Source organism: Takifugu rubripes, chromosome 15 (assembly GCF_901000725.2).
Source record: "Takifugu rubripes chromosome 15, fTakRub1.2, whole genome shotgun sequence".
NCBI classification, from domain to species: Eukaryota; Metazoa; Chordata; class Actinopteri; order Tetraodontiformes; family Tetraodontidae; genus Takifugu; species Takifugu rubripes.
In genome coordinates, this window is record NC_042299.1 from 6,742,563 (window position 1) to 6,753,747 (window position 11,185).

General features: G+C 46.8%; 1 protein-coding gene across 1 annotated transcript in view; it reads right to left on the minus strand.

Moving 5' to 3' along the window:
• LOC101068080 (polypeptide N-acetylgalactosaminyltransferase 10) overlaps positions 1-10,377 on the minus strand; it is a 36,309-nt gene extending 25,932 nt beyond the window's left edge. The window contains exon 1 of the mRNA XM_003970821.3: positions 10,068-10,377. Coding sequence (XP_003970870.3) covers positions 10,068-10,226 — 159 coding nt within the window. The 5' untranslated portion in view covers positions 10,227-10,377. The remainder of the gene's footprint in view (positions 1-10,067) is intronic.
• Between the last annotated feature and the right edge of the window lie 808 nt (positions 10,378-11,185).

Here is an 11,185-nt window from a genome sequence, read left to right on the forward strand (position 1 = left end):
GCTCTGTATTAGCTTGTAAAAACGCACGCTTGCTGCCACGTGCCAGCCCAGATGAGGCATTTAAAGAGCTGGAAGTGAGGCAACAGCAAACACAGTCTGCTGCTTCTGCTTCCCTCTCCTCTCTAATCACCATCATCAGAAAACTGAGGCTCCACGCCGACACCAACATTCCGCTTTGGCCATTTTCCGCATTATTAATATTCAAAACACAGCGCAAATACTCCGCTGGGATGCCACGCTCTACGCAAAGCAAAATATATATTTCAAACACACAACCTGCTTGTAGGACAGGAGGAGAAGATGGGGTGGAACTAGCGTGACCTGAAAATGTGATTCATCATTAAAGTTAATGAAGCCTTTTAGTGGTCTCTTTAACTGATGACAAACGGGCCACGAGTCAAGTCGCTGTTAGGAAAAGGATTCCCCAAAGACGGACACTTTCAGCTCATTGAGAAATGAGACACGAACGTCGTCACATTTGTAAAATACTAGTCCAAGAAGCCTCCTTATCCTGTCCTCAATGTGTCCCATCGACATTCAAAATGTCCCAAAAATTGTTGTTGGCTGTGAAGATGCAGGTGGGCGACAGAAACATCTCCTGAACATCTCCTAGCTGGAGACCGCAACACCTAACGGATGTTTCACATCAAGAACGGTCCAGCTGGTGCTGTGATTTACCTCAGACCACGCTACAGACACAGAGTTGACATTATATCTACTTTAACTGGTATTTTTAACAGGATCCACTGCAAAACCTGAACAATCAATCCAATTTTCTCTTCTATATATATTTGACGTATATTAAGTATTTACAAGATTGACATGGGCACAAATGCCTGACTATAGCAGCATCTGCTGATGTCACCCGTGTTTGACAGACAATCAACACGAGGACAGCGTATCTTCAAGGTCTGTTCTCTTCATTTCCATGGAGAGCTGAGGATTATTTGTCATACATATTTAAAAGTCGGAAGTGGAAAGTAAGTGCATTAAAAAGAAAATGGAGAGAGACAGTAAGAGAAGATGACAGAGTAATCTTGGCGAACAGATGGCGATCGCATTTGTGCAGTCAGAGTGGGCTGACAAACGGAGCCCTGATCTGTGATGGAAGACCTGGAATTCATAGCACTCTCTCCGTCTTCCTTATTCCCCCTAAAAGCAAACCCGACGTGCATTTGCGCACGTGTCCAGCAGCTGGACGCGACCGCAGGACGCACTTTCCAGCACGATGTTAAGTTCATTTACGTGTCATCGGATCACTTGACCTTTGGGATAATCGTGTCCCCTAACGTGTGCCACCTGAACGAGGACGTTGGAAACGCAGCGTCTGCGGACGCGGGGCGGCCATCGGTCCTTCATTTCCCCCCGGTGACCTCGATGGAGGGATTTGCAGATTATGAGCAGCCTTGGAAATGCTGGCTGCCTAACCTCATTTCCATGCTGCTGTGGTCTTCTGTTAATCTGCCCGACAGCAGATTATGTCTGCCGTGCGGACAGAGAGCGCTGGATCGGTGCTGCTGCTGTGGGTTCAGGCTCTCAGCAGCTGTCGCTGGACGCTGCACGCTAATATAACATGCCAGCGAGACGCAGAACAAGTCGATTTCTTCCGCTGGCATGATTTGATTTGGCTGTTTATCGTCTCTTAATAATCTGTTCCTGCTCTTATATTGACTCTGTTCATGCAATCACACTAATTAAAAAAGACTTTACGTTGTCCTCAGGACAGATGCAATCACACTGACAGTACACGAGATCACTAGCACAAAACCATGAGAGATCGCTTTAGGAGTGCTGGTGAAAGAAGAGGAGTTCTGCAGAGGAACACAGACAAACTCTTCTTCTCTTACAAACTGATTTCATGGCCTGTCCCACTATGTCAAAATTTGAGTTTGAATAGAGCCCTGAGGCAGAAACTGGACGCCTGCGTCAAATAGAAATCTGCCCTCCAGTTGTGTCCTATTTACGATAAGAACCGGTTCCATCTGTAGCGTCACAAAACAGACTACCAGGATATATTCATATACTATTTTTTTTTAAATTTTTGATCCCAATTCTGCTCTTCAGTGTGGTCATTTTTTTCCTCGACTAAATATTTTTTTCTGGGGATTAATGAAATAGCGAGCTGGAAATATTTAAAGGGACTTGATTACAGCACCGATCTAAACTGCTGTCCAGTCTTTGGAGTAAGGCTTTGCAGCTTTCTCCTGCAGAAGCAGAAGCTGGACCAAAGCCACGACAGAAGGTTGCATAGCTGCACTCTACACAAACCCGCAAACACGGTTGAGATGTTCATGACAGAGCAAGTGTTTCACCTGCTATTATAGGGAGACTAAGAGCCTTCGGGAGGACTGAATCCTGACTGGATTCTGGATTTTGACATATTGTGATGGATTTGTAAGGGGGCCTGTGTTGTAATTTACAGCTCTGTTACCGGCACCATGATCACAGCTTCTGCTGGCTCCTGTCCAAGCCCATCTGAGCAGAGTGCTGTTCAAATAAGCTCTTTATTATCATGTCTGACGGAGAGGACGCAAGTAAGCACCATACAGTGGCCATTAAATTGCTGAGTTGTGGCGCTGCCAGCTCAAAGAGCATCCTCTAGGCCACCAAACCTCCCTTCACTTTGCAGGGTCCTTGGACCCGATAGAGATCAGGAGAGTGTCCTTCAGGACTCTGTAGGTCAAGGCTTAGTGAAGGAAAAGACCCGGCTGTCACATCAGTCAACCCGACCACTAATTATTCCAGACACGTTGCGCAATGCACGGGGAACCAAGCAGCCTGCAACAAAATGGCTAATTAACAGTTGACTATTCCAAAAACATTCCAAAGGCTGTTGCAAGAGCCAACACAGAGACAACCCGACAAAAGTTGATACGTTCTGTTTGAAATAATCAAGATGAAATATCACTGATGGCCATCTAATCCGAGCCGTCATGAGATGAAATGTATGCCACTAAAAAATCCCTGAGAGGCACAATTGAAAAAGAGAATAATAGAAGGGAAGAATAAAAAAAATCAAGGTGTCATCAAGCTTCAAGGAATGTTTTTTTTAATAAAATATATATATATATATATATATATATATATATATCCATCTTCCAAAATGGTTTCATTACATCCCAAATTATCCAAACCAAAATTCCATCATTACAGCATCTTTCCAGTTTTCTTCCACCAACAGCCAGGAACATATTTCCCCATCCTTTGATCTGTCTATGTTGCTGCCGTGTTCTGACAGATACATCTGCTTCCATGATGATCGGCAAAGTGGTGGTCCCGGTGAGCCTTATCCTGGTCACATCCCTCCATACGTTCGCTCTTCCTGCTGTGCTGGACTATAGTGAGCCGAGGAGCTCCAGCAGGTTTGTTCATTCCCACCGAGAATCATTTTACGGCTCTGTTGGAGGATGGCCATCAACAATCCCCATGGGGATCTTGACAACAGACCACATGAGAGGAACGTGAGGAATAAATGTCAGGACCAGAACTGATGCAGTTTAGTTCTTAGTGTTCGGGACATCCAAGATGTCTAAGCCTGCTGAGAAAATTAAGCATCTAACTATTACTTTGATTCCTGCTTTGATCTATTCTTTCAGCCGTTGAACTTGGTTCTTCTCGATGGATGCAAAAACTGACATTTAGCACATAACAATTCCTTAAAAGTATATTTTGGCTAAAGTAGTCAAATGTGTTTGCTAGGGCAGCAGTCAAGTGACAACAGCATGAATAAAATATCTATTAAATGGCAGATTCCATTAGCTGCTGTCTCAGCCAATTACCCAAAGTTTAGAAAAATTCCCAGCATTCACCTTGTCCTACCCCACACAGCTGGTGTTTCCATGCTTGGCTTTACTACGTAACCGGCGCCAATCAAAATATTCCGCAAGATGAGCAACGTGAAAAGGAAATTTCTCCTGATTATAAGTGGCGATGAAGACAGGTGGGTGATAGTGTCTGTCAGGAGCCATCAAAACCTCATAAATGCTAACAGCGACATCACCTGCTGTTCCTGCTTGTATCCTAGTAGGAAAGGCCACGCTCTAACGAAGCAAAAAATGCTGCAATTTCTTCCGATGATGGAACGTCAGTCTTCAAACAGCTGCTCAAAAAGGCTGCCGTGGCCTCAGTCTGATTGCTCAAAAATGCTTTAAGGCTAGAAGATGAGGCAGACTGCCTCGGTTCAAAACATTCCTCTGAAGCTCTCTGAACTACAGGAAACATCTATTGCACCATGAGCTGTCCATATGAAAGGAAGCCATCACTTCACAGAGGAGACAGACATGCACCAGCCTAATGGTGAGAGAAGAAAGCTTCCGAGTGCTGGAATGAGGGAAAACATCTCGTTTAGCTTCAGTCAAAACTACGAAGGCAAAACACAGGAATTAAAACCAAATTTAGTCCCGCAGGACAATAATGTGTTGCTGTTTACATGCATATTTTAGCTTGAAGTGAGGTTTTCAATGATCTACAAGATCTGAATGTTTGTTTTATAAAATCAGCAGCAATGATAGGAAAACTAAAATGACTAAGTTCTTAGGATTTTACTGTTTAACAAACTAAAAAAAAAAGATGTTGGTTTGTCAAGGGTAGGGAAATGATATATCACAGATAGGTTACTGGCCAAAGATGACAGTAAGCACATTAGTGAAGAGAACAGGAAGAGATTGGTCATAGATGCAGCAGCAGCAGCAGGAAGAGCCTCCGGACAGCCCATCATCTGCTGTGGACACTGATCCTTCCACCGCGTGATGGTTGGCTGATTAAACCACCCCGACTGCCGCCCTGCATATCATCCGACCTTTACTGCAGCCGGGCGGGCAAAGACAAGATCCCGCTCACATGCGTGCAGCTTTTATCTCCCATGAATGAAGCCAGGAACAGATAGCCTTTGAATGGCATCAGTACCACAAGAGAGGGAGCTGCACACTGAGCTCTGGGGCTTAGAGCTGGAGGAGGAATGTTTCACCAGGAAAAGAGCAACAACAGACAGGAGGAAGTGGCACAACGGTGCTTCATAAAGGCCCTTCTTGCTTTCTGATGGAGCAAAACAGACAAATCAAAGGATTTTCATTAAAAAAAATCCAATTTTGTCTACTTTCTTTAGATTGGAGTAGAGCTCCTTTTGAGTGAACGTCCACAGTTGTGAATGTTAATCACAGCCTCACTATTGTCCACCTGTTGCTAAGCAGCATTTTATCTCTGTTCAGTGTAAATTCATTCAGCAACATTTACATACGATGCTTCAGACTTCTAGATTCTACTTTGTGTCATTCTTTTATCTCCTTCAGCCATAAACCCCCCGTCCGTTAAATGGCGTCGAGGCTGTTTATTCTTGAGCCGGTTGGGCTCCGAGGGTCTCGATGACAGTTAATGATGCCTCATCAGCGGCAGCAGTAATTCCACAACTTTCAGGTATTCATCAAGGTGGTATCAAGGCGTCATAACAACAGTGGAGCGGCAGTAGATTCATCTCAGCTTCATCCTCATCCTCAGGTTCCGTCAATCAAGCTCTTTCAAGTTGATCGTGTTCTTCTCCAGGGCTGAATTAAGGCCATTCCTGGGCTGAACTAAAAGGCTAAATTTAAGTCTTGTAATGCCATCTTGGTGCATTTTCAATAGGACCTCATCATGCTTCTGTTCATGCTTTTGGATTTAAAAGACATGTGAACAGGGGTTTAAATGAATAATCTTGTGTCTGTGAGCGTGGATTTATAAAATGAACTGTTCAGGTTAATGCTTTCAAGAATGATAAATAAATTAGCACATCTTGGTTTCTGTGTGGCTGAGCAGAGTGAAACTCAACCCTGATCTTAAATTGGCATCTAGGGAGCAGCTTAATCATCTGAAAGGGGAAAAATTGCTGCATAACCCACGTGGCTGTAATTAAAAGCCTGACTCTTTGCTCCCTATCCACAGGCTGTCTGCTGCACCTGTCTCTCATTTGGCTCCTTGTGCCGATCTGGGGCAAGAGAACCCTGACAGGCATACAGAGCAGCTCCCGCACGGGCTCAGCCGGCGCTGCAGAGAGTCAACGTCTGCCTTGTGTGAGGAACCTGGGGAGGAAACGCTCTCCAACAGAGTTAGCCTGTGAACAAACACTTCCTTTAGCGGCTCTGGCTCCCTACCCCCCACCCTGACCCATCTCCTAGCTCAATATGATAAAGTGCACCGACTAAATCTGCAGTGAACGACTTTCATCCCTCAGTCGTCCTCATTTTAAGAGGCTTAACAAAGAGGCAAAATCTCATATCTCAGACTGGCCGCAGAGCTAGCCTCCAGCTAACGATGCTAACATCTCTTCTTGGAGAAGGTGACACAATTGGCCTGCTAGATGTTTCATCCCAGTCGATGAAGGATCTCCTTCAGTCGCCTCACTGAACACAAAACTGCTTTTTGCTCAGCAAGTTGAGCACGCACGTGGAACCTCTCCCTACATGCACGTGAAAACAAACTTGAAGCTTGGCCTATAATTAAATCATTTGCAGATTTCAATAAAGTCCCCCAGTAGCACCAAAATGTCCCTTACATATTCAAGAGGACTCCTGCCTCGAAATGTGTGCGTCATCGTCAACCAATGAACAAGGAAAATCAAAAAGCCCGTTAAATTGTCGTAATCCCGCTCACACCCCACCTAATTGCTCTTAACCACACAGGACTCAGAGTTGATGTGATTTCCTTAATTGTAAAGAGCTCCCATTTCCCACGCTTGTTCGCAGGAAATTTGATGCTCTCTGAAATTACTCCCCAGAAAATGCGCCTTGAGGAGACTTCTCTTCAGAATAGCACACATGCTGCCCTCCATTCAATTTAACTTTGGTTTCTGTGCACTTTGGATTCTCGATTTTCTCCGCAGGTGGCGCCTCCAGGATCCCAGACGCTCTGAAATCACGCCTGCGACTGCCGTGAGAGATCCACCCCCCCCCCCACACACACACACACACACACACACACAAAAATGTTAACAGAGCAGGAGATTTTTTCACACAACCACGGGCTGAACTCTTATTCAACTTTAATGTCTGTCAGAACAGCAGAACGGGACACAGACATAGAGCTGCGGGTCAAACTGGAAAAACTGGGACCTGGAATTCCAGGCAGCTGCACAGAAGCAGCCGATTGGATGATTTTACCAGCGAACGTCTCAGAAACACGAGAGCTGCCTGAACACAGAATATCACAGTAAATGTTTTCAGTCGACACCGAAAGGTTGAAGGTTTGTTTGCTCTCCGCACCAAAGGGCAGATGTCACACTTCCAGGGGCTTCCAGCCCTCTGGGAGACGAGAAGGCAGAAAAGGGTCAAAGAGAACTGATTTACATTGTGACAAACGGCCTGGAATTCAAAGTCACTGCTGGGGTATTTATTCAGGAAGGCGGGAGTGATCATTTCTATGACGTGCTTTGGTTTCTCAGGCATAAACTCTTTTCTCCCAGCTGGGATTAGTCCTTGACCCGAGACCTTCAGTAGATGTCCATGTTTACTCTGACCCCCCCACTCATTAAAAGGACTGTTTCTGGGTGACCTTCTGCTGGTTTAAGAACAGTCCAGAAAGTATGTGCGTCTATGTATGTGTGGGTGTGTGTGTGTGTGTGTCTGGGCCTGTGCTGCGGCTGAACACAAGGTCCTGTGGTGATAAATGAGCCAGTAATCCAGCCCAGAGTGCGTGGCTCATAAAAGTGGCCTCCAGCGTGTAAACGCCTGTATGATGCTTATTTCGCTGAGACGGAGGCGCAAATTTTTGCCAGCTTTTCTTTTTTCAGGGGGATATTTTAGCCTCTACGGGGACAGTAAAGCAAATTTGCACGTTGATCCAAATGACTAAATGAGGACAAACATTCAGCTAGCACACGGTTCGCTAGTTTATTAAATGAGGAAGTGAATACGTGTCATCAGCAGCCTGTAGAGTCACAGCCAGTTTGTATATATTTAAAACAGTAAAGGTAGACCATGATGACTATTACGCCTGCTAGATTTGATCAGCGAACATGAACCATTGACAATCACCTGTTGGACTCCATATCACCAGATGTTCAACAAAGTTTCAATTGGACACTGAATTACAGGCGCCATCGCTGCTTTGATACAGTTACACTCAGTCAATAAGTGGAGTCCATAGTCCAGACCCACAGGAAATAAAGTAGCACCTCATTATTAGCATAACATCAACCTTCAGCCTCTGAGGAAGCACCTTAAAGCTGTCTGGTCTTACAAGGGCAAATGTGAGGTGAATCTAGCCCACTCTAACCTGTCCACCCCAGCACAAGAGTGGTCCCGGACAGCAGCCGGAGGAAGGTTATTTTAATTACGACCAGCACGCTGGCGGGCAGGAACCTGAAGCCCACCGCTGCACTTGCGCACCACTGCATCGGTTCCTTCTGATTCTTCAGATAGCAACAGTTGTCGGAAGGATGAGAACGCGATGGTACGTTCCTTCGTGGTGACGGTGAACGGTCATGTCTCCCTGTCTGAACCCTGTGGGGGTGGGGTTGCGGCGCGTTTCCTTCGGCTACAGCTCAGACGCAGCGGCCCGATTTGAATTCTGCTCCCCGCTCTCATCTTGTCTAACCTCCACTTAACCTGAGCCGCTGGAGCAAAAGCAGGGGGAAGCTGCGCCCACTGGTTCAACAGGCATCCTTATTAAGCCGCGGTAAAAGTGCAAATCACCAGCCTGTCACCGTCACGACAGGCCGCCGAAATATTCCACATAGGGTGGTTTCAGCGGGTCGAGGCCTCGAGAGACACGTGTGTGCTGCTCGGGTCATTTTGAAATGTGCTTTACAGTATAATATACGTTGATGGATTTCAACACAAGATCAGGGCCTAATCATGAAAACCTGCCTTTGCTTCATCCTTCTGCTCTTCCCAGACACGCCTGTCTGACTGGATTAAACTGCGGGTTACGCCCAAAAAGGAATTAGAATCAATGGTTTTCGGTAGATCCCCTCCCTTTAAAAACACCCTCCTCCCACTGCTGGATCGAGCCGACATTTATACCAACCAGCCTATGTTTTCCTTATCCCGCCTTTCCGGAGGTTCGACAGCCGTTATCACACGGGCACCTAATATGCAACGAGCTTTTCCAGGCCCTGCAGATAACCTTTAATCCCATTCATAATGCCGGTTGTGACAGCAAATCCGAACTTGGGCAAAGAAAAGTAATCCTTGGAGAGGATCCACACAGAACAAGACAGTTTTATCATCCTCACAATACCGTCAGCAAATTAACTGCAGCCACTGATAAAAACGCAGACTGACATTCTTGGTGGGGATTTGTCAACATCTCCAAAATCCAAGGAGGGGAAAAGGTGGATGGACAGTAAAAATAACTGTCTCCGACATTCCCCACTTTCAATCATCCTTTTTTTAAAATTTATTTAGGCATCTTTAATTAATCTGAATGTTTACCAACACAGAGAATGAGAGGAAGATCTGCTCCGCTGTGTTTTGAAGGATGCTGCAACATCTCTCATATCAATCCAGATATGACGTGTTGTGTCATAGATTTGCGGCAGGTTGGCGTTTTGTAACTGTTGGTAGGTCAACATAAGCAGCGCTGCCCATTAGCTGGTGCGTGTGCACGTCAGCCACCACAGCCCTGACATGTTGGGAGGGGGGCAGCGACCAACCCCGCCGTGATTTCGTCGCCCCCCCATCACGTTGACGAGCGGAACTGTTGCGCCTTCAGCGGCGCGCTGACGCTCGCGGCACCACCGCTCGCGGAACCACCGCTCGCGTTTCTCTTTAACTGGCAACTTCCTGGAGTCCGAAGTGCAACCGGCCGCGTCGCTGCAACTTCGCCGCGTTGCTCAGCTCAGCTACGTGGCTGTGCGGTTATCCCACCGAATGAGACATGAGCCCAGAACGCCCAGCCAAGGCTGGCGAGGGGTCCATTTTGTAAATCACGCACGGGCACAGCGTGAGAATGTAAACGCTGACGAACCCGCAGCGTTCCAGGCCGTTTGTGCCGCTGCTGCGGCGGCGTTTAAAACTCACATTCCTTGACGCTTCGGCTACTGTAGCAACAGAGAAAACAACTCGCAGCTCCGCCGAACTGACCCGAATCCTTACCTGAACTAGCGGAATGCCGCCCGGACCGTCCAGTGTGTCGGGCGAGTTGTCGAACACTCGGTCCCGATACAAAGACCACAGCCCGACATTGGGGAGGAAAAGAAGAGCTACTATGGCCAGCCCGACGAACTGCAGCAGCCTCTTCTGTTTCCGCCTCATGGCTACAGAACAAGGCGTGTGGAGCAGCGGCAGTTGAAAAGTGGCAAGTCCCGAACCCCCCCGCTTTCAGAAGCGGAGAGAACTTTCACTCTGACCGGGGGACAGACGCCGGCGCTGTGACGCTGCGCTGCGGCCACAGCAGCTGCCGCTAGAGGGCGCATCCCTGTTCCGGCCACGGAGGAGGTATTGGAGGAAGAGGAGGAGGAAGAGGAGATGGTGGAGGAGGCGTAAGTGGGGGTTCAACCAAGAGAAGTTTGAAATGAACTGGAAGTTTTATTGACCGAGTTTCTCTAACAGCCATAGCTATAACAAAACTCAACAAGTAGTCTAAATATCCACATGTATCCACACTGTTCCGTAAGTGTGTTTTTGCATTAAATTGCACCACAGAAATCTGCCTTTCAATGAATGAACACAAAAAGTTGTTTTTCCTTTTTCCCTCAGGTGAACTAAAGTTGTTATTGATGTTGCCACACATTATTTGTTCCCAAGGAAATAAGTATTTCCTATTTATATTCCAGGATGGATGGATGGATGATGGATAGATGGAGGATGGATGGATGGATAGATGGATGGATGAATGGATGTTGGATGATGGATGGATGGATGATGGAGGGAGGGAGGGAGGGAGGATGGATGGATGGATGATGGATGGATGGATGGATGAATGGATGGATGGATGATGGATGGATGGATGATGGAGGGAGGGAGGGAGGATGGATGGATGGATGATGGATGGATGGATGGTTGGATGGATGGATGGATGGATGTTGGATGATGGATGGATGGATGGATGGATGGATGGATGGATGATGGATGGATGGAGGGAGGGAGGATGGATGGATTGATGGATGGATGAATGGATGTTGGATGATGGATGGATGGATGATGGATGGAGGGAGGGAGGGAGGGAGGATAGATGGATGGATGGATGGATGGATGGATGGATGGATGGTTGG